General features: G+C 34.2%; 2 protein-coding genes across 3 annotated transcripts; both read left to right on the forward strand.

Moving 5' to 3' along the window:
- Positions 1-2,795: 2,795 nt before the first annotated feature.
- Positions 2,796-8,187, forward strand: LOC110019487 (prostaglandin E synthase 2-like). The gene is made up of 3 exons (XM_020717157.1): positions 2,796-2,958; positions 6,633-6,800; positions 7,833-8,187. Exons 1-3 carry the CDS (start codon positions 2,796-2,798, stop codon positions 7,991-7,993), a joined length of 492 nt encoding a protein of 163 aa, XP_020572816.1. The 3' UTR covers positions 7,994-8,187.
- Positions 8,188-21,795: 13,608 nt separating this feature from the next.
- On the forward strand, positions 21,796-24,514 carry LOC110036561 (GDSL esterase/lipase EXL3-like). Of its 2 annotated transcripts, none has more exons than XM_020741032.1 (5): positions 21,796-22,141; positions 22,247-22,374; positions 22,472-22,705; positions 23,546-23,801; positions 24,295-24,514. In XM_020741032.1, the coding sequence occupies exons 1-5, from the start codon at positions 21,883-21,885 to the stop codon at positions 24,486-24,488; spliced, it is 1,071 nt and encodes a 356-aa protein (XP_020596691.1). In that variant the 5' UTR covers positions 21,796-21,882; the 3' UTR covers positions 24,489-24,514. The 2 variants fall into 2 exon arrangements, with proteins under 2 accessions (XP_020596691.1, XP_020596700.1); XM_020741041.1 differs by having other exon boundaries at positions 22,496-22,705.
- The last annotated feature ends 3,273 nt before the right edge of the window (positions 24,515-27,787 follow it).

A 27,787-nucleotide genomic window follows, 5' to 3' on the forward strand; every position in this document is an offset into this window, starting at 1 on the left:
TATATATATATATATATATATATATACATATATATTAAAACACGATTTACTCGCGCGCGGCGACGCGGCAAAATGGGTGTCTTTCCTAGGCAAAGTCGACGTTCTGGACGCGCCGGTGCAGACCGCTATGTCATCTGGAGGCGCCGGACGACGTCGTCGACAATCGGGTCAAAAACGCGGTGAAATTCAAATTTCATTAAATTTCGACCCGCGATCGATCGTCTCAACAGGTTTACTCGAGCCCTCGACGAATAACAGTGCAAGCGATGCGAATCGTGGCGATCAGACGCGTCGACTCTCCGAATTGCGAAGTTTATGCGTGCGGGAGTGCGAATTGTGCAGAAGGTTACCCTAAGACTCAAAAGGTCATATAAGAATCTCTTTTGGGTTCCTCATGTTGGTTTCATCCTTCTAAGAGTTAGAAGTCGATACCACACACGCGAAACTCTAGAAGGGGACGGAGGTAGGTCGAACTCCTAAAACGAGGCGGGATTTCTAAGGTTCTAAGATAGTCGAAGGGAGATCCCTAAGGCTAGATCCTAAACCCTAAGCGGAAGACTAGACCTCACTAAAAATGAGGTCAACACATTCATGTGAAACATTATTGTTCAATTAACATCAAACAAATGAACTTTTTGTTTTCAACGACACAATATATTAGGTTTATTGAGTAATAATTTTGGTGATCAATTACCATTTGTTAAAATAGAAAGTTTGAAATTGAGATTATATAAATTAGAACATTGTTATTAAAGTTTTAATTATAACAGGTAATTGGAATTTTATTTTTGATAAAATATTTTAAGTAATATAGAACTCTTACCTACATTTGAGTTAGCATACTCAAATATCCTTCAAAAAATTAATAATAAATGGGACAATATCAAGATCATGAGTAAGCAGTATACTTGGGTCTTAAATGTTTGAGCGGACACAATCAAATTGCTCATGCCGATAATCAGATGAAGAAGGCGGAATGACATGTGTTGATGTTCATATAATTTGCAGGCAAGATATTCAAACACAGTGAGAATTTTAGACTATTATTCTTCAGGTTCGTTGCAAGGAGAGTAGCTAAATCAACTATGTTTATGATATGTAGTGGTGAAGAATAAGATACGGAGCATTAATGGTAAACTATTAAATATTGTTGGTTTCAGCACCCCCATCAATAAATTCATTTCGAGCTTAAGGTCATATAGACCTTTTTTGTGTTCAACCAGACAATTTATGAGGTTTATTGAGCAATAGTTTTAATGATTAATTACTATCATTTGTTAAAATAGAAAGTTTGAAATTGATATTATATAGATTAGAACATTGTTATTAAAATTTTAATTATAATAGGTATTTGGGATTTTATTTTTGATAAAATATTTTAAGTAATATAGAACTTCTAACCTACATTTGAGTTAGCAAACTCAAATATCCATAGATTAATTATTAATAAATGTGACAGTATCAAAATCGCCGGTAAGTAGTACACTTGGGCCTTTAATATTTTACTGGACACAATCAAATGGGTCATGTCGATAACTAGATGAAGAAGGCAGAATGATACGTGACAATTTTCATATAATCTGCAGGCAGAATATTCAAATATAGTGAAAATTAGACAAACATAATCTTGAGGTTTATTGCGAGGATAATGGCTAAATCAACTATGTCTATGATACGTAGCTGAAGAGTAGCATAAGGAGCATCAATGGTCCAGTATTAAATATTGTTGGTTTCAACACCTCCATCAACCATTTCTTTTCGAGCTAAGGTCATGTTGAGGATAAGAAGGATAAAATATTACCAATTATTGTAAGTTCTGTTAAGGCAACGAATGCATGGTAAACTGATAGGGAAATGTTGGACAGAGCCCACTAAAAGAGAGAGATTCAGAGAATGCACAACACTGTTTCCAAAATGGGAGAGGAGAGAACCATAAAAAACAATGGTAGTTGGTAGAGCAGACATAAAAAGTATGAAAATACATCAAAATAGACAGTATTTATTGTGATTGAATGTGTAGTTGTTTACAATCTTCTTGAAAGTGTTATTGATCAGGAAAAGGAGGCACTGGAAGAGTTTAAGAATTAATGTTAAGCATGTTGAGTGGAAAGGTTAAATGAATTTCTCCCAATAATGCTTGGGAGGATGATTAGTATGGTTTCATTTAGAGTAAAAGGAGAAGGTATTCTGGACAAGGCCACGACCACTATTAGTCTTGCACCATGCCCTTGATTGCCCTTGCCACCCCTGCAAAGATTTGCCAAAAGCGATTGATTGGAGGAGGATTGGGTAGTTTGGTGACTTGAAGACTTTGGAATAGACGGTGTCAATACCAGGCAATATGGAGTTAGCCATTATGTGATATTATTAGAGATACATTTGGCCTCAAGGAATTTTTGATTTGGTTTTTGCTAACGACTTTGTAGGTCTATGAAGGGGCAATTGCGGAGTAACTTGTTCCATTTGCTCCTTAACAACTATAATATCTATGGATCTACTTATCACTTTTTTGAGATAATATTTTTTAGAAATATAACAGGTCTTCCTAAGATGAAATCATCCTACACCATTAATAATAACAACATAGGGCCTGAGGATGGTTGCGGCCTGTTGGGAGGGAGGCGGTAGCAGAATGGACGCTAGAGAGAAGACTACGGTTTGCTATGAGGGGGTGGTAGGTGCTGTGACGGCATGCAGGGAAGCTGCAAGGGAGCATTTGGCGATCTGGGAGAGCATCAGGGCTGCGGTAACCTGGAGGTAGGCTGCAGATGAAGTGGCAGCTCTCTCGGAGAGGAATGGGAAGTGAGACAAGCTACAGGGTGGCTGTAGGCAGACTGGCTATCTGGGAGAGCAGCGGGGCTGCGGTAACTTGCAGGGAGGTTGGAGGAGTGGCGACACTATGGAAGAGTAAGAGGGAGGCAGGGAAGCTGCTGACTGTATTGTTGGAAGAGCTGGAACGTTAGTGTGCTGCTGGACAACAGGTAGTAGTCAGAACGACGAAGACAAACACCACCTCGGACGGAGTTACAGTTGGAGCACATTATTCGTCGTCTGATACATCCCTCAAGAGAAAACAATTATATAAAACTGAATTCAAATTTCAAAATCAAAACTCCTGACTCTAGATACATGAACTCCTATTAATAAGAGATTTGGCCTAATTTTACAAAATATTTAAATTAAGAAAGATGAATAAAAATAAAATCAAGATTTCAGATTTTCAGGAAAGATTTAATTAAGGAAGGAGAATAAAAATCAGGATTAGGCTTTTAAAATATGAGTTAAATTAGGAAAGGGTTTAGGAAGTAAAATAGAAAGAGGAAGAAAGGAAAGAAAAAGGAAGTGAGAAAAATGGAAAGGAAAGAGAGGGAGGGGGCGGTGGGGCCCCCCCCTCCAAGAGGACCGACTGGCTCAACTAGGTTGGACCTGCGCCCAGTCGGTCCCCCATGAGCCCCGCACCAGTCTCCTGTGGTGGGGGAGCTTTGACCTTAACTGTCGAAGCTTCTGGATCTTCAATGTACATAGTAAGATTTGCGACGTTGAATGTGGCTGAAATGTTGTAGTGCACTGATAAGTCAATCTTGTATGCATTGTCGTTGAGTTTTCATAAAATTCTGAAAGGTCCGTGTGCTCTGGAAAGCTTTACAGGAAATCATTCATTTTTCAACCAAATCCAGATGGGTCAACTTCTTGGAATGCCACCTTTTTTCTTGATTTGTTTGCTTCTGCTTGATATTTTTTGTTGTCTAGCAATCTTGTTCCTAACCTATTCTTGTATTTGGTGAATTTTGTGAACCCATTATGTAGCATTTTGGCTGAGTGCGAACGTTGGTAGGAGTGGGGCCAAATCAAGCGGTGTGAACGGATTGCGGTCGTAGACAATCTTGAATGGACTGTCCTATCTTCTTACTTGTGGATCTGTTGTAGGCAAATTCTGCATAAGCTTAAATGCGATTCTATTGTTTGATATTCTTTCCCACGAAACATCTCAGTAGGTTTTTCAGTCTTTTATTCACTATTTCAGTTTGAGTGTCTGTCTGTGGTTGAATTGCTGAACTAAATTGGAGTTTGGTACCTAACTTCCTCCATAAGGTATGCCAAAAGTGGCTAAAAAATTTGACATCTCTATCAGAGTTAATGGTTATGGGAATCCCGTGTAACCTGACAATCTCTCGGAAGTACTAGTCAGTGATATAAGGGGCGTCTAGCATGCGGTGACATGGTACGAAATGTGTCATTTTTTAAATTCGGTCTACTATAACCATTACAAAATCTTTGTTCCATTGTGTTTCGGGGAGGCCTATTATGAAGTCCATGCTGACATCCACCCAGAGTGCTTTTGGTACAGGCAGCGACGCATACAACCCTGTATTCTGCCTTCTTGTTTTTGTCAAATGGCAAATCCTGTATTGTCGGATGTGCCGCTCTTCATCCCTTCTTAGTCGAGGCTACGGTAACTGCTGAGAGGTTGTAGGAGGAGTGGCATGCTCTGGAAGAGTAAGAGGGAGGCAGGGAAGCTGCCGGCTAGATTGTTGGAAGAGTTGGAATGTCGGCGAGCTGCAAGACAACAGGTAGTAGTCGAAACGACGAAGATAAACACCACCTCAGATGTGTTTATAGCCGGAATACTTTCCTCGTCGTTAGATACAACCCCCAAGAAGTAATACACAGATAAAACTGAATTCAGATTTCAAAATCAAGAACTCCAATTCCAGACGCATCAACTCCTTTTTATAAGAGACTTGACCCAATTTTGGGAAACATTTAAATTAAGAAAGGAGAATTAAAATAAGTCAAGATCTTGGATTTTTTAGGAAAGGTTTAAGGAAGGAGAATAAAATCGGGATTTAGGCTTTTAAGAAAATATTTAAATTAGGAAAGAGTCTAGGAAGGAAAATAGAAAGAGAAAGAAAGGAAAGAAAAAAAAAGGGAGAAAAACAAATAGGAAAGAGGAGGAAGGAGGGGGCAGTGGGGCCCCTTCCAAGAGGACCGCCTGTTTTAGCTGGGCTAGATTTGCTCCCTGCCGGTCCCCCATGGGCCCCGCATCATACTTTTAAATATGTTGGTAGTGTTGATGGTGTGGGATGATTTTGTCTTAGGAAAACTAGGGACAAAAGCCATGACAATGTATTATGAAATCCAAAAATTGAGAGGAAACTCAAATAATAGAGATGGAAAGTTTTGGCCTTGACAACTCATGTCGCACGATTGAGTTGTAAGGATGGATATAGATGATTGCTAGGGTAATAAGAAGGGGTATGATAATGAGTAAGAGTAAGTGCATGCATATGTTAAGTGGGACATCAAGCACATATAGCAAGAATGGTCATGCATGTGGAGAGCGGCAAGCAGCTTAGGGTAGCAACGAGTAGAGAATGGCAGGCAGTGGAGCAAGGAGAGCGCATGCGGAGTTCAAGAATGGGAGAACCGCCGAGCGATCACTAATGTGGGAGAATATGGTGAGCATGGATTTGGATGAGAGAGTGTGGGAGAGTGCTTGCTACATAGGTGTGGTCTACGGGCATAGGGCGTAGGGCATAGGGCATAGGGCATAGGGCATAGGTTGGGCTTTTAACATGGGTAATTGCTGGCATGGATGAGCAACATTTTTTGGATGAGAAAATCTCTGATACATTGCTGAGAAGAAAGAATTTTATGTCTTATCAACGGAATCTATGAGTCTATATTTGAGTACAATAGGAAACAAATGAAGGCGAAAATAATCATAAATAAGTGAATATTTTCTAATCCAGATACTCTCCTAATGTAGTGATTCATAATATTAATTTCGTAAAGTACACTATAAGTCAAATATTAAAATGAGCTCAAATTGCTGATCCTGAACGGACATGTTTTGTACATCAATTTAAATTCTGAAATTCGAGTATTGTTAACCACTTTTATCTTATGAATTCTGATAACTTTTTAGTAGAGAAATCTTATTTACGTGCGAGATATTGCTTTTTGAATGGGGGATTTCAGAGTAGTTTTGTACTCAATTTGAAGACATGAATCCATCTAACATGGATTAGTTGGCAAATACATTTTTTTATCTTTCACGTTTTATTACTTTTGAAGTACATTTGATATATTTCAGGCGATCCAACTTTGATAATGTTGGTATCATTTTCTCATTTCTCACCAACTGCTTTCCAGTCTGGATTTATTTGTGTAGGTTACTTGAGCTATGAATTTACTCAATTGAGATTGTTATCTGCTTGAACAAATGCATGTTACATGAGACGATATAGAATAAACCAATGCACGCTTTTGCTTTCTTATTTGGAATTATTGATATTTTTATCATTTTTTTGGGGCATTAACATACATGACGCAAAATTCTTATGTATTTATATGTCTCACACTAAACTTTCATATTTACACGCATAACACTCAAATCTTTAGTATCACATAAGAAATAGCATTAGTATCACTTTTTAAAAGTGAAATACACCTTTTTATGTTTAAGTTTAAAGGTCCAAATTTTTATTTATGTAAATATGAAAGTTTAGGTCTTGAGATATGTAAATACATATGTACTGTGTGCTACGCTTATAAGTTTCTTTTTCTTTTTCAGTTTTAAAACTTGAGATGCATATTTATTCATCTTTGCTCACATAATGCGAGTGCAGGCAACTTCAGTTTTACTGAGAGGTTAACTGCAAAATATGCTGGTGCTGGAGTGATGTACATGGTGTCGAAGAAGCTGAAGAAAAAGTACGGCATTACTGATGAGCGTGCTGCTTTATATGATGCAGCACAAACATGGACAAAAGCTCTAGATGGCAGAGATTTTCTTGGTAGGTTTACGGCTTATTTTCTGCAAAATAGCAACAACTTCATCCAGTTTAATTTTTTTCAGCTCCTTGCGGCCGCTTAAGCAATAATTTTTTAAGTTATTTTGTATTTCTTGAACTTGGTCCTCTAATTATGACTAGGGATTCTTATATAAGTAACAACATGCATCCTAACTTTTAATGTATGTAAAAAAAAAAAAAAAATCTATGTACCCTCCTTACGAGAATTTAATGTCATGCTTGATTAAGTCAAAAGTGAATAAACTGATTTGGGTAGAATTTTAGGCTACTTAGATTGACTGCCATGCTTGGCTCAATTTTATTTCTGGACTGGGCTATTTTTTTTAAGGTCTATTTGTGTTAACCTGACTCATGCTGAGGAGATTTTTATTTTTATTTTAACTGTTGAACATAAGGTTAGTTTTTTAACAGAATCAATTGCCATGTTTCATTCAGTTTTGCTCCAATTAACCAATTTAACATCTTTCTAATAGTGGCATATCCTTTTTTTTTTTGGGAATTGGATGGTATATCCTTGATATTAGATAGTACTATAGTCAATTTGAGTGATATGATGATACAAATTCCCTTAATAAATCCATGCACATTTTTCTTCACGACTTTTTGACCGAGTGCCGCATATCTGTAGAAGAAATTGTCTCATCTATGAAAGTAGTATTGAATTTATTTAGGAAGATTTACATGTATACCATTCAATTCTTATGTATTTACATATTTAACACCTATAACTCAATTTTTACCTACATGCCACCTTACCTATGCATGAAAATGTGTATTTCACCTTTTAAAAGATAAATAGATTAAAAGTTAAAATGATGGCACTTCTGACGAGATATAAAAGATTTGGGCGGTATAAATATAAAAAATAAATTTTAGGTGTTATATATGTAAATACATAGGATTTGGGTGGTATGCATGCAAATGTCCCATTTATTTTGTAATGAAATTCACATCGTAGCAGCAGTATAAGATCATCGGACGAATTCTAATTTAATATTTGAAATGCAACTACAGGTGGTTCCAGGCCTAATCTGGCAGACCTTGCTGTCTTTGGGGTTCTTAGACCAATTCGCCATCTGAGGGCTGGTAGGGATATGGTTGAGAACACTGATATAGGAGAGTGGTACCAAAGAATGGAAGCAGTTGTTGGAGATTCTTCACGTCTTCCAGCCTAGAAGCCATTACTTTGTATCAACTAATTTTTATACACAGCAAGCATAGGCTCAGCTGAGTTGCTGAGATTTTGGCTAATATTTGAGCTGCAGCATATTATACTAGATCTGGTAACATTTTGCAAATTTATAAACATTAAAATCAGATTACTTGCTGCTATTTATTTTTTATTATTTTTTATGCAATATGATTTTGTATACATTCAAATGAAATTATTCCCTTAATAAGATTCATGAACGTTTTTATCTAGTACGTTGCTTTGTTAATCATAGAAGTCCCAGTGAGTATAGAGTTTTATTTTATTTTTTCTTTTCAATTGACTGATATTTTTATCCCAAGAGTTGATAGATTAAAATTTTATCCCATTTGGTTAAGTTTTTTGCGATCTGTAACAAGCGTTTGATTTGTAGTTTTGATTATTATTTCTATGGAACTGATACTTGAGCTGGACTTGACTGCAGGGATAATTTTTATAGGCTGCCACAGTTTAATAAGAAGAGCTAATAATTATTCAGAAAAAAATTGTTAAATAAAGCGGATTTCTTAGTCCTCCTATGGCATGAGGTCCTTTTTACTAGTAAATGACCATTTTCAGGTCCTCCAATGTAATCTTCTAATTGCAAATTGTCATTCCAGTTCACGCTAAGAATTGCTCAGTTCTAAGTTCATTCATTATTAATTTTATGTCAACTGTTCAGGTTAATAAAGATTGTGATTATGCACTGACATGACGTAAATTCAAAAATTAAAAGTTGAAACACATTTAATATGGAGTGCAACTGCCAAAATTTACATTGTTATGGTGATTTTAAAAGAATCTAGCATTAAATTCTTGTTGGCAGGAATATTTCGGTTGGGTGCTGGTGGTCTAGTGGCAATGTCCTCCGGACAATGGTGGTCTGGCACAATGTTGGTGGTGTGACACTCAGTTGGATGTCGGTGGTTCAATAGTGATGACAACCCGATGATTGTGGTTTAGAATGGAGGTGGTGGTCCTACGATTGCAGCGTGATGTTGGCGGGGACAACATGACGATGTCAATGGTGGCCTAACGTCATGGGTCTGACACAATTATGATGGCCCGACGTTGGCCGAGTCCGGTGGTCCTATGGCGGTGATAACCCGACGATGGTTTTTTGACACGATGACGGTGGCTTGATATAAGTGGTTCGGCGGCGGTTGCCATACGTCGCCCAACGATGGTGGTGATCTAGCCTTCAAGAGCTTGAAGCTCTCCTCAACCTTCTTATCAAGGTCCTGGCCCCCCTTCATGAGGAGAGTGAGGGAATATTTATAGATTTTGGGAGTGACATCATCCGTAAATATTGCATGAATCCGGACCACTTTATCAGACGAAATGGAGTGATTCTCTTGATTGGATGTAGTTTTATGCATATTTGAAGGTCTTAATGATGTCGAAATAAGTGATTTCGTCTCTTTGAGACACTCGATTTGACTATGAACTTGCTAGATTTTGAGATCATTTGTTCCCTCAAAGTATGCATGTTCTAAAGCTTCTCTTTATGTTTTAAGTGAATAATCTGGCCTCATATCATATAATTTTTAATGTCTTTTGGTTTGCCTAACTCAGATACTTCATTTGATCATAAATTGGAGTGCAAATATTTCCAAATTTGAATTTGGAAATATTTGGAAATATTTTTCAATTGTGCATCGAGTTTCATTCGGATTAATATGATTTTTCAGGGATGTATCACTTTTGATATTACATGCATACCACTCAATTCCTATGTATTTATATATTTATATTTACATATCTAACACCTAAACTTGAATTTTCACATACATGAAAATGTGCAAATGTTAAAACGGTGGCATTTTTTATGTAATATGAAAGATTTGGGTGGTATAAATGTAAAATCCAAAGTTTAAGTGCTAGATATATAAATACATTGTAATTGGGCGGTATGTATGAAAATGCCCCCTTTTTTCAATTCCTCGGTCCTTATCAGCATTTAGAGTAGATTAGGTTGATTGTTTAGCATTCTTATTTCTACACTTTTAGGAAATGTCCATTGAACATTTGCATGATGGAGGTCCAAAAATATCAACAATGAATTTGGTTAATCTTTGGAATATTTTCTTCTTTGCAACTATTCGTGGTATATTCAACAAGCCGTAGCAGGCTCCAGCATTCTTCCAGCCGGTAGTCCATTAAGGGAACATTTAAATTAGGTAACAATCATTATTGCAACTATGCGTCCTGCACCGCGCACGCTCCAACTTCTCTTTTTTGGAAGAACATTGGATCCTCGATTAATTGAAAGAAAGCAACAAATTTTTCAACACTCCTAAAGTTGGATGTATGTCTAAGTTTGTTTATCATTTTTTTAGATATGGTTCTGGCTAATCCTTTGGTTCTTTTGCCGAGGAGGCAATGCAGAGCTACACAAAATCCTATTATCAAATTTTCCTGTAATAGGGAGGCCACCTACGTTCACATGATTATGAGCTGTACATATATCCTTCTCATTGTCACAAATGACATCATTAGGGTCTTGACAATAGCTCCAGTTCTTTTAAGGGTAACTTGAGATAGATTTATTCACTGGTCCCATTGGCTGAAGATATGAGTTTGGCTTCTCCACTTGTTGCGTGTTGGAAAATTTTATTGTTCAATATAATATTCCAGCACACACACAGATAGAGATGTAAGAAAATCAATTTTTTTACTTGAACAAATCTTGGAAAGAAAAAAATAATGAGGTCTAGCCCAGCCAAGAGTAATACATTATGAAATTGAAAGTATAGAAGTTCACTCATCTCCTGAATTATGGAAGATAAGATTAAATAAATTGGCAATCTTAATTTTATGATAGTTTTTTAGCTATAACAATCATAATTGGATTACAAAAATTTTAGTTGATGGTTACATTAACAATAGTTTGCTACAAAAGTTATAATTAGTATCCATAACAATCGTAGTTTGTTGTAGCATTTGTTGGCGGTGGTTGACAACAAACTCTTTTGACTGATAACTACCATCGAGACTTCAAGAGTTAAGCTTTTGTAGTCAGCTAACCCCCGTCTCTTCTCCTCTCCACCTATTTATAATTTTTGAGGGGGATATTTTAGTAAATTTAGCAAAGATCTCAATACACTCATGGGACGGTCCATATTTATTATCTTGTTCACAAATAGTTTTTTTTAATATTTAAGTGTCCCAATGTCCTTAGAATTAAATGATTTTGGACTCGTCGGATTGCTATCGTCGAACTGCTTGATTTGACTATAAAGATGCTAAAATTTGAGATTGACTTTTCAATTAGTCCGCCAAATCTTTTAACTACGTTGTAATAACTGGATCCGAGCTTATTTGGACTCAGATTGAATCTTTTTTCTGTTATTAGGTTCATCTTGTCATGAAGCCAAGTTTGACTATAAATCTGCTATAAATCGTGGTCAGATCTTGAATTTGAATTTAGAATATTTCTTTCTCAAATTTTATCGAGATAGCATCGAGATTTGTGAATGATTAATTGAATTAATACAAATAGAGGGGTGCATTCGGTTTATTTTGATTTATTAATTGACTGATTTTTGAAACCAATCAGTTCTTCGATCTAAAGTCCAGAAAATAACATCAGCTTTGCTCGCAACCTTATCTTGATGGTTGAATGTTTAGTTTTCACCCAAGAGGTCTTGAATTCACAACTTTAGCTTGATCGTTGAGGGCTTAACCTTTCAACCAAGAGATCCTTATCCTTTTATATGCGGTGTTTAAGATTAAATTCGCTTGTTTTGAAAGGGTTGTATTTTTTAGTAGTACTGATATTTTTTATTAAATCAGTAATCCATATCAGATTAGCATATGTTGAATTTATTCAACAAGAAGCTAGGTAGAAAGATAGATTGCTGGAACATCTACTTAAAAGTAAATAAAACTTGTGACAAGCTAAACAGCTTCTTTTGTTTGATCAGCAAAGGCTAGAATTATATCATCCCCTGTAATTTGAAACACAAAAAAAAAAAAACAAATAATAATGGGCCGGTGTTGATTATTATGCAGATTGAAAATGTTAACAATATAATTTACTTGATAATCATTAAGTTATCGATCATTGTGATTTCCAACCAGAAAAAAACATCATATTATTCACAAGAAATAAATTATTTAGTTGTGAAAAATTTGATATGATATGTGTGAAAGCAAAATGTACAGTTTCTTGTATTTGTTGGTGCTAATGCAGTTTCCAATCTGAGAGAGCTCGCTACATGCATAATGCTTTAAATGCATCTATTTGAATGATTAGGATTACTATGATCGGTTCTATATATGATTTGTAAAGTTATGGCAAAACAGCACTTAATATTATAGCACCAATATAATTTATTGTTATGATAGTTGCTGGATTCCTTAACAGAGTTTAAACTATTTAAACAGTACATTAACATATAAACACCTGTACATTATCAAAAACAATTTAGATGCATATTGTTTGTAACTGCATATATGCATGCAGATAATTCTCATCAAACATAGAACAAAGGTTGCGATTCAGATGTGAACTTTGACGAGTCTTTAACAGAACATTGGTAACAAAACTTTGAATTTAAACATCAAATGTATTTAAAGAAAAACTCGTTTAAAAAATAAGCTCATCAAATTTATCCATGTTGTATATATCCTCCACAATATAGGATCGATTGTCCATTTTGCTCACATCTACTCTTGAGGACTTATTAGAGCTTACATAAGAACTGAATGCATCAAGAATGTGTCTCCTTATGCTAAAAATTGACTTTTATGGAATTGTAGATATTGGATTTGCTTGCTAGCCATTTGCAGAATATTGAAAATTTGGTGCAAAGACATTCTACCAAGCTAGAATATCAAGAACATCTTTTGTGACATCAAGATTTTTAGAGATATATTTTTAGGTCCATTTTGTTGTAAAAGAAGGCCTCTTTTTTATTATTGATTGCAACGGGATCGAGCAATGCCATTAGGTTATGTGTTATTTTTTATATTATTTTGATGTTTTTGAATTGGCCTATTTTGCAGTAGAAAAGTGCTGCTTAGACTGAAAGGAAAATTTTGTAAGATGGTGATGAGACCTACAATGCTCTATGGTGCGGAATCTTGGCCTTTAAAAGAGAAGCATAAAACTAAGTTAAGTGTTGCCGAGATGAGAATGCTTAGGTGGATGGGCGACTTTACACTTATTGACAAAAGACGAAATGAATATATCCGTGATAGGGTTGGTGTAGCTTTAGTGGCAAACAAAATTAGAGAGTCGGCTAGGAGAGCAGATGTTTTAGATTCGACTTATGTTAAGAAAAGGAGAGTTAGACCTAGAAAGATTTGGGCATATTGTATAAAAAATGATCTTAATTTATTAGGAATTAAATGAAACTATGACGCTCATAAGGACACAATGGAGAAAAATGATTCATGTAGCCGACCCCACTAGTGGGATAAAAGCTTGTTGTTGATGTTTTTTAATGTTCTATAGATAAACAGTAAAATTTCGATGATAAATATACAAATTTGAAATTTTCAACTGTAATGAATGTAAAATCCTTTTGAACATACAACTCATAATGTGAGATATTTTCAAAGTTGGAATACGCCATATTGACATTATCCTAAATTGCTTGTGCACTATGGTGAATTAGATATAAACATCTCATGTTCTTACATTAAATTTTTCAAGTCTCAACATCATTAGAGCATCATTGTTGTCCATGCCGAGATTAAATGATCGCCCGCCTCTAACTTGTCTAATTGTACCGTTTTAGGATTCAATCTTTCCTCTTCATCATACCACTATTTAGACCACCGTGAAACATCATTAGAAAAAAATTCTTCACAAGTAGTTTAATACGTAAGAATTGAGCAGAATGTACAAATCTTCTTATGTTAAAACCTGGCCAAATGACCTTTATAATTTCATATCACAAGATAATATAACTTAGGAAACTATACATCCATAAATAAGTAAATTCTGGAATACAACAATAGGTAATATCTTCTTTTGTGTTTTTGAAGAAAAATATTCAAATCAGAGCACAGTGAGGCCTACATCATCCTCCATTACCTATAAAACTGATAATCCTCAGTGAATAATATCAAAAAAACTGAGTGATATCTATCTGTAATCGGCTCTAGTAACTTCACTCAATCATTCAGAATAATGACATGATAACACAAATACTAGTTGAAATGGTTAAAATGAAGCACAACTTCCTGTACATTGTTTTTCAAGTTTTGATGTTGACTGACACTAATGGCACACCTTCAAAAGTGGGAGGAGAATAGTAATGCATGGAGATCATTTTGCGCTGCTGCATTTGTTGTGATCAGCTTATTAGGTGGTTGAAGGCTTGTACTCATTACTGGTTTCCTGTGTCCCTCTTCCATAAATACAGTTGTTGCTCTGTATCATCACTGCTACTTTCTTATTCATAAATGCTCCTTTATTCACCAAGTACTTGCACGTGTCGCGTTATCTCACCTTAAAAACTGATCTCATATTTTACTATTTAACTCTTAAAAAATAATTTAAAAAATTAATTATTCTTTTAGGGGCTATTTGATTTAGGAACAATGTAAATTAAATATATTATAAAAGTAATACATTGTATTCAAAATATTTTGATGTTGTTTAAATGACATCGGGGTAGCGAGGGCGGTGGTGGCAAACAAGCGAGCAGCAGTGGTGGGGTTGACTCGCTTCTGGGCGATGGACTACTGGTGGTGGCTCCTGGTGATAGAGGCCAGCGGGTGATAGTTGGTGATTGGCTAGCAGTGGCTGACTTTGTTGGCAATGACTCGCATCGAGTGCCCAAATCCATTGAATTCAAAATACATTGAAAATAAACTAGAAGATAAATTACAAATGTATTGTAATTTTACTATGCATTTGATATTCATCCCACCAAAGATCCAAATGAAAAATACAATGCAAACTTTTTTTTTTTTGGGCAGCAAATCAAGGAGCAGGTTAACTTATATTAATTGAGGTGTTAGTCAGCTTTAACATTTCAACAATCCTTTTATTTTATGGTGATAATATTGTTTTTTTTGTCATCAAAGCTTGGTTTCGCCCCGAACTTATTCATATTTCCTCTATTAAGCATCATTTTCTGCACTAGTTTTTACTGCGTTCTTTACTGCAGCCGGATAGCTCATGAATGCCTGAGTGCATGGCATATGCTCATTAAAATTGATTTTGAATTCACATTTTTGTCCCTACTTGCTTTCATCAGTGCTGTATTTATTCGCATTAAAATTCTTATTTACTTTAACTGTACGGAACTGAATTGATTCCTCAACTATATTGACATATAGTATATCTATTAAGCCGCTCTGAAACTGCGGTCAGATCTCAGCTTACAACCCTACGCAACTACTTATTGCCATCTACCTGACTGCAAAGGGAGCTGCATCACAACCCAAATTGTGGCATGTTTCTGAGTAGCTTGGAGTCATGACAACCAAAAAAAAAAGAGCATGTCATCATCATTTTATGATGCCCTCCAAGTCAAGCTTTCTAATGTGTTTGTTAATAAACTTGTTCTTCAATATTCGAACTTGTTCATTTTTTAATATATATATATATAATATATATATATATATATATATAAATTATGTATACAGTGTGCATTTCACTTTCAAAAACTTAATGAAGGTGGTAATTTTTATGCTAAATACATAAGAATTGTGTGGTATATATGTAAATCCCCCCCTAATTTTAATTATCACATTAATTTTAAGGGTAATTTACCCGCATATTACTCAATTTTTTATTTAGTTGCATATCTAGCTTCTAAACTTTGATATTTACATATATACCACCCAAATTTAGATGTTATATATATATATAGATGCAAATGCATAAAAATCGAGTGGTATTCATGTAAATATTTCTAATTTTAATTTGGACCGGGCCCACCTACTATATAGCTACTTGTAGAGCTACCTATTATAGTAGGTGGACCGGGCCCACCTACTATAATAAAATAAATTTAATGATTATTAGATTTATTACTATTATATGTAAAAAATAATTATAATTATAATTATATATATATATATATATAGCCTGTCAACGCTTCTCCATATCAGTCAATGCTGGTCTACTTCCTCATAAATTTGTAACACCAGCAAATGGGGAGAAGCAACATAATTCATTTGCAGAGAACTTTATATTTTATAATATTTAAATTCATTATATCCTCCATAATCACAATAATGCCAACAGAGAATACCATATTTGATCATATCTTAGAGCTGAATTATACAAACACATGTGATATATACAACCGTATTAATGCCGTTTCATAAGGGTTTAAGCAACATTCCAGCGGAGTTCAGACATCGTTCAAGTAATATTTAGCTTATAATGTTCGAGATGAGTTAGGGTCGGCACGAAATCGGCTTGAATAGATTTAGTGTGGAAATTGAATTGAGCCGACTCAAGTTGAGGTATTTGGATCCGTGTCAGCTCAAGATCGCCTCGCTCTGGCTCTAAATTGAAACCAACCGGCTCATATTGAGTTTTTTTGGAGCATTTTTGAATTAAAATTGGCTCATGACTTGTTACATTCAATTTTACTTGAGAAAATATATCGTTAGCTCAAGCAGATCAATGTATTGCTCAAAAGCGGCTCAACAAAAAATTTGATCCAAAGTTTCGGCTCATAGTAGATTTTTTCTTTCGATCTGATTTATATCCGAGCCAACATTTGAATCAATTTTTTAGCGATCAAGCAACTTCAAGCTAAATTCACAGCGCTACATGCGACGCAACTTTCCATATATATTGTAGTTGTCCTCTTTGATTTCATATCTAGCATGACCATTACAAATTCAAATTTAAAATAAACTTGAAATTAATTTTCTTAAGAAAGAAATAATCACCATAATCTAGCTCAAATTGCATATTCAAATGTGATGGCTGAACTTCAAAATATTCTCATCAATAAATGATGGTGGGTCGGTCTAATTTACTAAATTTATTTTTTATTTGTTGGTAAATTTACATACATGCCACACAGTACTCATGCATTTACTCATCAAACACCAGAAGTTTATATTTCCATTCAAAACATTTCATGTAAACATGTATTTTATTTTTTAAAATGTTAGTTGTACATCAAGAATGTGTTGGTGCTGATCTTGAAGAGATCCAGCTGTCTGGAAAAAAGTAAGTATAATAAAGAAGGGCTCACCGGCAATAAGCCAAGAAACCCATTTATCCAATTGGATGTATCCATGCAAGCCAAGGACGAAGACTTACTGAGCTAAGAGAAGGATGATGAAAAAAAAAAAAAAAAACAATCAGAGTCTGAATAGATCAGAAAAGGCAAGATAGATAAGCACCCAAGTTAACCATTATAAGAAAATCGAGCGAAGACACACACTTACATTATTGTAGATTTGACCCGAGGAAAGAGTCTTGTTCCTCGCAATTACCAACAGTCCCATTGATGCTCCCCAGGCTTCTCTTTAGGGACCAGGAATTGGTACTATAATAGAGACATAATCATCTTAAAGCACTCATTCGTCATTGGATTACAGTAATTCAACCTCTGCTTGATAGCCTAGTCCCAATCTATCGATAGGAGCTCCACATCCAAGAATCAAGAGCCGAGTCGAAACCATACTAACCCAGCTAACCGAGTCATAGGATAGCCAAGCAATATGCTCATACATATAAAATACCTAAAATATCCTATACAACCCTCATTAAATAATGACAAAAGTATAATAACACTATATTGTACAATTTCTTCAATAAAAAGAGAGATCATTTTATAGAAGAGGCTAAAAGACGAGACATTTACTGTGACTCTTTACTCTCTCTCATTTCTTATACTCTAATTTTTAGATAATTCATGAATAAATCACGATTTAACATTAATGATTGTGATGTTTTTTATGAGATGTGAAGGATATGAGTCTTATTTAAGCAAGCATGAAAAATTAGGTGCTGAATGTATAAATCTATAAGAATTGTGTGGTATGTTTGTAAGTGCCCCTTTTTTTAGGGCAGTTTTGAAATGAAATTGTAGTACGACCCCCTTCATGTTTTGAGGCTTTCAATGTTGTTGATCCGCAGATGAAGCGCAGAGAAACCATTAAATGTTGCTGATCAAGTAAATGATGAAAAGACATGACCTGATCTTACTAGACAGACTACACCATTTCTTACTTTACCATCACTCTTACGAGGAGTTGAACAAAAATGTATTTCTGATATATATATATATACATATATATATAAAACATGGTGCATAATATTTTGAGTGGCAGAATAATAATTGGACATTTCATAGGCCAATCAATTCTTAAGAATTTACCTATCTAATATCACTAATTTTTATAAAATAAAATATATTTTTTCATGCATAAATAATAAAATGGGAATATATGCAAAAAATTGAAACTTAATTAGGTGTTTACATCTACTATAAGAAAAATGAGAGTTACCATAAATAACATTAATAGATTTTCAAGGCTTTATTTATATCATTATTTATTTATGCCTATTTTTTCATAAATTATTCTAAAAAAATTACAGTATGTTTAATACATTCACAATTTTATTTCATCAAGCACAAATCTTGATGCAATTTTGAGTCGAAAACTTTCATGAGTAAATTTAGGACATTCAAAGACTGATTTTAATTATTTTTTAATCAAAATAAATGTGCCTACACGATAGATCTGATGGGTTTTGAGTTCAAATAAACTCAAATAAACTAAAATTAATTTATATTTTTCGCTCTCTACGAATATCTCCAGAATAAGCATCATATAGTATTTCCACGAAAAGATATGAACACCCCCACCCCCATGCATATGACGTGATGCAATCCAGGTCATTGTTCGCATATCCGACTATCAAAACGTACTATTTTCTTCTTCACCATTATTAATAATATTATTATAAGAGTAGTGTCTATGTCAGCACTCAACTAATCACACACATTGCACAACAAATCAATGATCCAGAAAGGCTTGCTAACATATCAAAACAAAACACATAATATTAATTGAAATACTTCCCAATGGCTGGACGTGTGTCTGGGCATGACTTAATTAAGGAGAGACTAGACCCAACATACGTCTCATGAAATAAGTAAAATAATGTTAAAAATAGTTGTATTTCAATTCCGTTGGCAAGCCGACTTCCACTTATCCTACAACTCTTTAGTCATTTCACAAAGTTGTACTAGAGTCAAGTTTAACATGATTATCTTTTCCCATTGATTCTGTCAAGTCCGTTCTTTTGACTGTGGTTTTGCTGGATAGTAGACGAAGTTAGCGAGAATCTGGTTAGTCCATTTATGCACGTAATTAATTAGATGACGGGGTACCTTAAGAGAGTTATATCTGGATAATGATGATTATAACTGGGGAAAACAATAATCACTATGTCAAAATATTAAAATGATGTTTACGTAATTGCATATAGACAGAAAATAATATCAGAATCAATTATTGTTCTCCCAAACATATTTAAATGCGTTAATATTTTAATTACATATCATTAACATTTAATTATTTTTTATTTTATTATTCACCCACCAAACTTCTCATAATATTTTCATAACATTTTCTTATATATCATGAATATTTAGGATTATATTTCTAGAACAGTCGGGTCAACTTCATTCATCCACCTATATATATATATATATATATTTATAAAATTAAATTATATCTTAATGAACAGGACAGTGGTAAGTGCCCTACCTTCTTTTCATGAAGGTAGAATTAGCTAAATATGTAGTCAAGGGTGCCACGTATGCTAATGTAGATTTTATGTGAATATATATATATATATATATATATATATATAGAGAGAGATCTGGTAAGTGAAGAGCAACGGTCATGTAAATATATAGTTTCCGAAAATTTTGATAAGGTTAGGTTTTTGGTAGGTTGAAGTATGACCTTCTGATTACATCTGTCCAAAACTTGGGTTTCCATTTTATTTGATAGTTACTTCGATATATCTACATTATCTGAGTTATTTGGTTAATTTTATTTGAAGAAGATACACCCTCTATCTCTCTGGTTTGACGTCCACACCATTCTCATTTATATTTGATAGGTCATCAACAAATTCTTGGATTTCATGGCGGGCACAGATCTTGAAATATCTTTTAAATAAAAAAAAAATTTCTAACTGAGAATAAAAATCATCCAGAACTCCGATTCCAGTAAGTTTATAATCAAGTTGACCAGCTCGAGGAGATAGATCCAACGATGCCAAAGTTGGTCAAATTTAAGTCAAATCAAACTCAGATCAGGCCGTTTAGCTACTTCTAGAAGCTTACAATGCCTAATTTAAACGTCAAATATATTCTAAATCTGACACTTATAGTTAAATCTTGCGTTTCGATAAAAATCACTCAATTCTAGCATAAGAAAGACACTCACATGTCCACAGAATAATGTCCGATCGAGGAAATCTCTCCGGGTCATTCGATGAAGTGATCCAGATTCATTCTTTTTGTGCAGAGATGCCTCTCCCATACTCTATAAATAGAACCCTGCTCCTCTCTTGAAAGGGGACCAAGACCTAAATCTAAGCTTGAAGAAGGACCGAGAGAAGGAGTTGAAGCACCGTGTCATTTCTACATTGAAGATCTGGTGAATACTTCCCGTTTTGGAGCTGCCAACCACCTCATTGGTGACCGCCGAAGCTCACCCCCGACTTGTTGTAACAAAACTCAATGCGGATTCAAAGTTAGGATTCAACGTCTTTGGGTGTGATTCAACATGGTCGATCAAACCCTCGTTCACAGTGCTTGTCATTTGTGCATGCTAACATGAATGTATCCATTATTATTCCACGTGGTCTATGCACCAGAAGAAGCATATCAGTTAAGATTTTATAAAGAACATTTAATTTTACTAAAAAAATGATATGTTTTCCGGACATTCCTTTTTTTTTTTCTTTTCTTTTTTAACAATTTCTTGACTTCTGGAACCGAATATTTAACCCTCACAGTGGCTGAAAACATAAACTTAAATGCCTAAATTCCAAATTAAAAAATAAAAAAAATAAAAAAAAAAGGACAGAAGGAATTGGTAGTAGGAATTAAAACTGACCCAACCCAAAATAAATACATATTTAATCTATTTTCTTGCTGCTTGAAGTTAGGTCTGTTCATTAGAAAATTGATTTGAATTTGGTATAGAAATAAATGAAATGAGTTATGAGCTGAAACTTTGGATTTAAATTTTGTTTAAGTCAATATTTCAAGCCATAAAAAGTTATGCTTGAACTCATTTTAAATTATATATTTAATGTAAAGTAAAACTGAATATATTGAATCACGGGCTAATTTCGAGCTAGTTATGAGTTGGTATGAATCCAAACAGCTCAATTTGAGCAAACTAGTATCAATTTCGAGCCGGAATGAGTCATTTTAATTTCAAGCCGACTCGGCTCAAAATTGAATATAAAGAGCATTAAGTCAAGTTCAAACTGCACTAAATCTATTCAACCTAACTCCAGCTCAGCCCGAAACAGAATCCTCAACAGCCCTACTACTACTTCCCTCTCACGGCCTCAAATCTATAGAAAATATAGTGTCTGGATTTCGAACGCAAGCTTTGCCCGAAAAACGGACACAATTTTTTTTCTATTTTTCCCACCGCTTCCTTCGCATCGCGCTTGTTATCTAAAAATTAAGTCAATATTTTTTCCCAAATGTAAGACAAACTGCACGCCTTCTCAAAAAAATATAAATACATTTTATCTATATATATATATATATATATATATATATACATATATATAGAGAGACACACAACTTGGTCAAGCATTCTGTATCGAGAGACTCATCAAACCCAAAGAGCAAAGCGAAGAATTCACCCCGAAAGGAGAACCAAAACAGGACTATCATGAAGCTCTTCATTTTTATTAGTCCTCTTCTCCTTTCATTATCCATTTTAAACCAAGTTCTGGCCATGAACGGTTCAAACCAGACCGGCCCGATGGTCCCGGCGGTCATCGTGTTCGGCGACTCCATCGTCGACACCGGTAACAACAATGACATGGACACCATTATCAAGTGCAACTTTCCTCCCTACGGTATCGATTTCCCCGGCCACTTCCCCACCGGCCGCTTCTGCAATGGCAAGATCCCCTCAGACTACATCGGTAGCTCATGTTTTCTTTCCAAAATCTAATTTTTAATCCAAAAGTTGCAGTTTTTGGCTCAAATGTTCAATCAAAATGAATTTTTTCTTGATGTATGTATAACAGCTTCAATGTTGGGCGTCAAGGAATACTTGCCACCGTATCTAAGCGGTCTCATGCCGGCCGATCTTCTCACCGGCGTTACCTTCGCCTCCGGTGGGTCCGGCTTCGACCCTCTCACCTCAAAATTAGTGGTATATTCTCTCTCTCTCTTTCTCTATCTCTTTCTCTCTCTTCATCTGTGGGACGGTTAAATTAATCATTTTAGTTGATTATGCATAATTGGATTAGTCTGTGATGTCATTGCCGGAGCAGCTGGATATGTTCAGGGAGTACAAGCAGAGGGTGAGGGCGATCGCCGGCGATGAAAGGGCGACGAGGATTCTCGCCGGAAGTATATATGTGGTGTGCGCGGGGAGTGATGACGTGGCCAATACTTACTATACTACACCTTTCAGGAAAAGGGAATACGATGCTCCTTCATACGCTAATCTTCTTCTCCAGTCGGCTCTCAGCTTTGTCGAGGTATATTTATGTTTAATTTCCACTAAAATTATATATATATATATATATATATATATAGTTTTTATTTTTTATTATTTTGTTTTGTATATATTAATTTTGAAACCGAGTAATAATGATTTTAAAGCAATAAAATAAAATTAATGGAGTTAAATATGGGATTGGTTGCATATATTTATTTTATTGATTTATCTTAATTTTATAGTTTAAAAGGTCAAATATATATGCTTTGTGTGCTCCAAAATAATAATAAATTTAGCTTTTATATATTATAACATTTAAAAAAAAATTAATAATTTTAGTAGAGCTATCCTTTTGAGATAATTATAATATTAATTTAAATTGATTTTTTAATATTTATTTTAAAATAAATTTAATTAATTTTAAAATTGTGATCCAGTTATTTCAATTTTTCTTACTTCAACATTTAAATTTAATGTTATTTAAAATAAAATTTAAATAGTACTGTAAATTACTCCTGTTTCCCGAAAGTAGACCTTGATGAAAGAAGGAAAAATTATTACATCAGAGTACTCCAGACATAGAGATACGTGTGGAGTCCAATGAAATTACGTCATAGAGATGATCGGCCCGGTAAAACTACGCGCGAATTTGATGTAATATTTTTTCAACAATTTAGTAGAGATTGACTGAAAATCATTCAATATAAGGGAAACTATATAAAAAATGTCATATAAGTAATTCATTTCTATTAAGTAGGTATATTAATTAGTGAAAATTACATACTTATTATTTCAAAATAATAATTATTAAATGGCATTATAGGATGGATAAATAAACAATGCATAATTGTGCTTATTAGCTTATATATTTATTATGCAGGATTTAGTCAAGGAAGGAGCAGAGAGAATTGGTGTGGTGGGAATACCGCCGGTGGGTTGTGTGCCGGCACAACGAACCCTGGACGGTGGGGTGCAGAGAAATTGTGCTTCGGAGCAGAACCAAATGGCTCAAATTTTCAATACAGCCCTCGCCGGGCAATTGAAAGGGCTAAAATCTAAATACCCCGGAAAGCTTTTGGTATATGTGGAGATATATGATATCCTATATGATATCATTCAACAACCCACTAAGTATGGTAAGCGACCCTCATTTTTACATAAATACCACACAATTCTTATGTAAGTTGAACATTCATATTTATATAGATAAATATATCATGACAGCATGATGTTATGAGTGTAGATATGAAGCTTTAAGTGTTAGATATATGAATACATAAAATTTTGTTGTATGGAGGGTAATTTACATACATACGACCCAATTCATATGTATTTACATATCTAATACCTAAATTTTGTCTTTTTAAATTTATACGACCCAAATCATTCAAATCACAACAAGTGTTGATTTATGAAATAGATAAAATGTTTATGACATAATGGTGTTATAGGTGCAAATGTCAAAGATTTAAATCCTGTCCTCAAACTTCAATAAAACCTTCAAATATAGTCATTATTTTTTCTTATAAAACCTTAAATTCATGCATTGGAATTCATCTTCTTAGGCTATGTATATATACACATAATCTCAAGATTCGATATGAATTTTCAAATGATAAAATTATGCAGGATTTGAGGTCTCAACAAAGGGTTGTTGTGGCACTGGCGATCTTGAAGTCGCAGTGTTATGCAATACCATGACTTCATCAGTATGTGCCGATGTTTCAAAATATGTATTTTGGGATAGCTATCATCCTACTGAGAAGACTTACCAAATCCTTGTATCATGGGTTTATAAGAATTATATTAACTTGTTAATTTGAAACATAGAAAAAAAAATATAACTTGTCATGCAATTTTAATGTTTAGTTGTTTTTGTTGATTTTCTTTTCTTGATTTGCAAGCTCATGCGATCTATAATTTTTTTACCAAGTTATAAAGACATTTTGTATCTAGATTTTGTGGGGTTCCATTAACCTTGAAATTCTGGTTAAATTAGTATGTACAAGCAGGTGTTGGATGCTTGTTAATTAGTTAGCAGAAGGAATATGTGCAGGACTTGAGCATCATTTGCCTCATTATATTCATTTGAGTAATCATTTCTTTCATTTTAGATTCTAATTATAAAATTTTATTTGGTTGTACTTTTATTCATCTTTGCATTTGTTTTATATGTGCAAGCGAGATTGGTTGTATCAATAAAGACCGACTCTTCCTCTCCCCTTCGTTCTTCCTTATCTCCCAAAGCAAATTTTGTGCGTTCTTCTCTGTGTTCTCCAGGAGGAGCACTAAACACATTTATATCCATTGTCTCATCATATCATCATCATCATCTTCTCCTTATTCTTCCTCCACCTCCTTTTGTGTTTCGAACTCTGAGTGATAATGTCTTTGACGGATCTTCAATTCCACATGTGGCATAAATATTCTCTCAATAAAAGGGTTAGGATCACAATTGATTTATGTTTAAGTGACTAAAGTTGGGTGATGATTAGATAACTTGGAGAACTCTCTAGAAATTGAACTATCACGGGGATCATTTATGGGAACCTTTTCTCATGGAAACCCATTCTTGGTAAATATTTTTAATGATAGATATTTAGGAGTTCACACTATATGTTATGTATTTCCCCTTTTCAAAAGGATTTTCTTTATGAGAGTTTGGGCTCCAAGTTTTTTTGCTTTTTATTTTTTTGTTTTTGGAATTTTCTTGGTGACGGATTCTTGGACTCAAAATTTTAGTGTTACACCCTAATATTTACCATGCGGTACTTGGTTGTGCAGTTTTGGATAAATACAACATATAATATGCTCTTTGACAGTGCTTTCTTGACCTCAATCAATAGTAGGCATTCATATTTTTTCGTTATTAGGCACATCTCTTTTACCACTCTGAGCACTTGAAATACTTAATTAGCTGACAGGGTTTTGAGCATCTTCTTTTGAGGAGCCAAAGCTTGGTATTATTGGGCCCAAAAAGATATCTTAAATTTACCAATGAGATTGTTTTGTTTCACTGACAAATTCGTAAACTTGTTAGAGGTAGGGACATTCACCACTAGCTCCATAAATTGTTGCATGTTTATCTATTCAAATAGTAAATGTTGAGTTCTCAATTCAATGCTACATCTACTTTTATACCTCTTAGATAGCATTCATCCTTATGAGAAGATTTAACATTGAGCATTATTGATGCAAAAGGATCCTTATGAGAGTAGGCATTCATCCTTATGAGAAGATTTAACATCCTTATGAGAGATATTAGTTTTGTTATATTTTTATTTTCATTCTCATTTATTTTTCTTAGTCATATTACTTAGTTTCATAAATTTGCTTCAATTAAATCACAATTTTTTTTGGCAACTTCTCTATATGTCCTACCTTAAGAGGCATCTCTAATGATGCTAAATCTACTCACCACATAAAAAAGAGATGTGCTTGGTCATTGTTGAGAGATATAACAATTGGGGTGTACACCTACTGCATCAAAAATGACATAAATGAGTCTTTAAGCACAAGCCTAAGAGAATTATACCGATTTCCTTGTCACGTTAGGTACAACATATTAATTAGGTACTTATATCACACACGCAACTAACTTTTCTGTAGCATCAAGGACATAGTGACATGGGTATTTATATCATTAACATACTAATTCATTTTGTATTATACCATTGTTCTCAATTTGAATTGTTTTTAACAACTGTGTTTTTAACTTCAATATTTACATACATAAACAATTTGTTGCTTTAAACCCACACATGAAAAAATCTATTTGACTTTTGAAAATTAATAATATTGTTATTTTTGATGTGATATTAAAGAATATTGAGTGTTATGTGTATAAATATAAAATTTTTGGTGTGAGATATCTTAATTCATAAGAATTATATGATATGTTCGCAAATGCTCCTTTTTTTTCTTAAGATGAAGGATTTGATTACTTTACATTTTAGGGTTTATTAAGATGACATTGCACGAAGATCCAACACATATACAAATAAAAAAAAAGTAGCAGGAGGAGACACCAAACATTTTAAGTGGAAAAAAGCCTTGAAAGAGAAAAAAAATACTGGACATTTCTTGGTAAAAGTAACTCACTCTGTGTCTGTAAGTACATGGGTTACCATTCTCTTACAACTTGTAATACTTCTTCCAATGATAATTTCTTTTATTTGAACTAAGGATTGAAATTGAATTATGGTGAGTAAGAGTAAGTCTTGGATTGTTACTACCCTGATTATTCCAATTTCCTACAGAGTTGGGTTGATTTTTACCCCATTGCCGGTTTCCTATACCCTGGTTGTTATTATTCCAGTTAAAGATTTGGGTGGCTTTTTCGTCCATGATTATGTATTGAAGTAGGGTTGTTGGCTCTATTGGGTACAACATTCATGGATTCTAAAGTAGTGCTATAAGGATGCATTAGTCGTCCATCGACATTCTCTTATATTGCTAGTAATCTTGTTGTTGGATTTAAACATAATTATCTAACTTTTTTGATATGGAAGAAACTTCTGAAATTAAAATAGCTAGGATTTCTGTGTCATGGACATAATCAAACCTTCTAAGATTCACTCTCTCAACAAGTCATTGAAATTTGTTGTTAGAAATCTCATCAATTTATGAATAAGATTTGGACATAGGAGACCCCTCAACTGCAACATTTATAACAAACCTCAACAATCCTATCAACCTAGTATAAAAAAACTGAATGATAAGTTAGGGAGGGCACAGTGCGGGCACTTCATAAGCAGTTCTTTGATATCTTCAAAACTTCATAAATCTACTCTCCATCTAATTAAGTAAAGAATATAATATCGATCTTAAATTTAGCAGTTTTGAATGGAGAAAAATACTAAACCATAAAATTTTGGGCAAGGTTATTCCAAGTGGTAATTGATCCTGATGCTAAAGAATTTAGTCATATCTTGACTTTTTCCTTAAGTGAGAAAGAGAATAGCCTTAGTCTAATGATATCATTGGAAACACCGTTATACCAAAGAGTGACACACAATTATAAGAAACTAGCTAAGTAAAAGTTAGGGTTGTATGTTGGTAATCCCCAAAACTGATTATTTTGAACTATTTGGATGATAGTTGGTTTGAGTTCAAAGGATAA

Source organism: Phalaenopsis equestris, unplaced genomic scaffold (assembly GCF_001263595.1).
Source record: "Phalaenopsis equestris unplaced genomic scaffold, ASM126359v1 Scaffold000002, whole genome shotgun sequence".
Classification (NCBI taxonomy): Eukaryota; Viridiplantae; Streptophyta; class Magnoliopsida; order Asparagales; family Orchidaceae; genus Phalaenopsis; species Phalaenopsis equestris.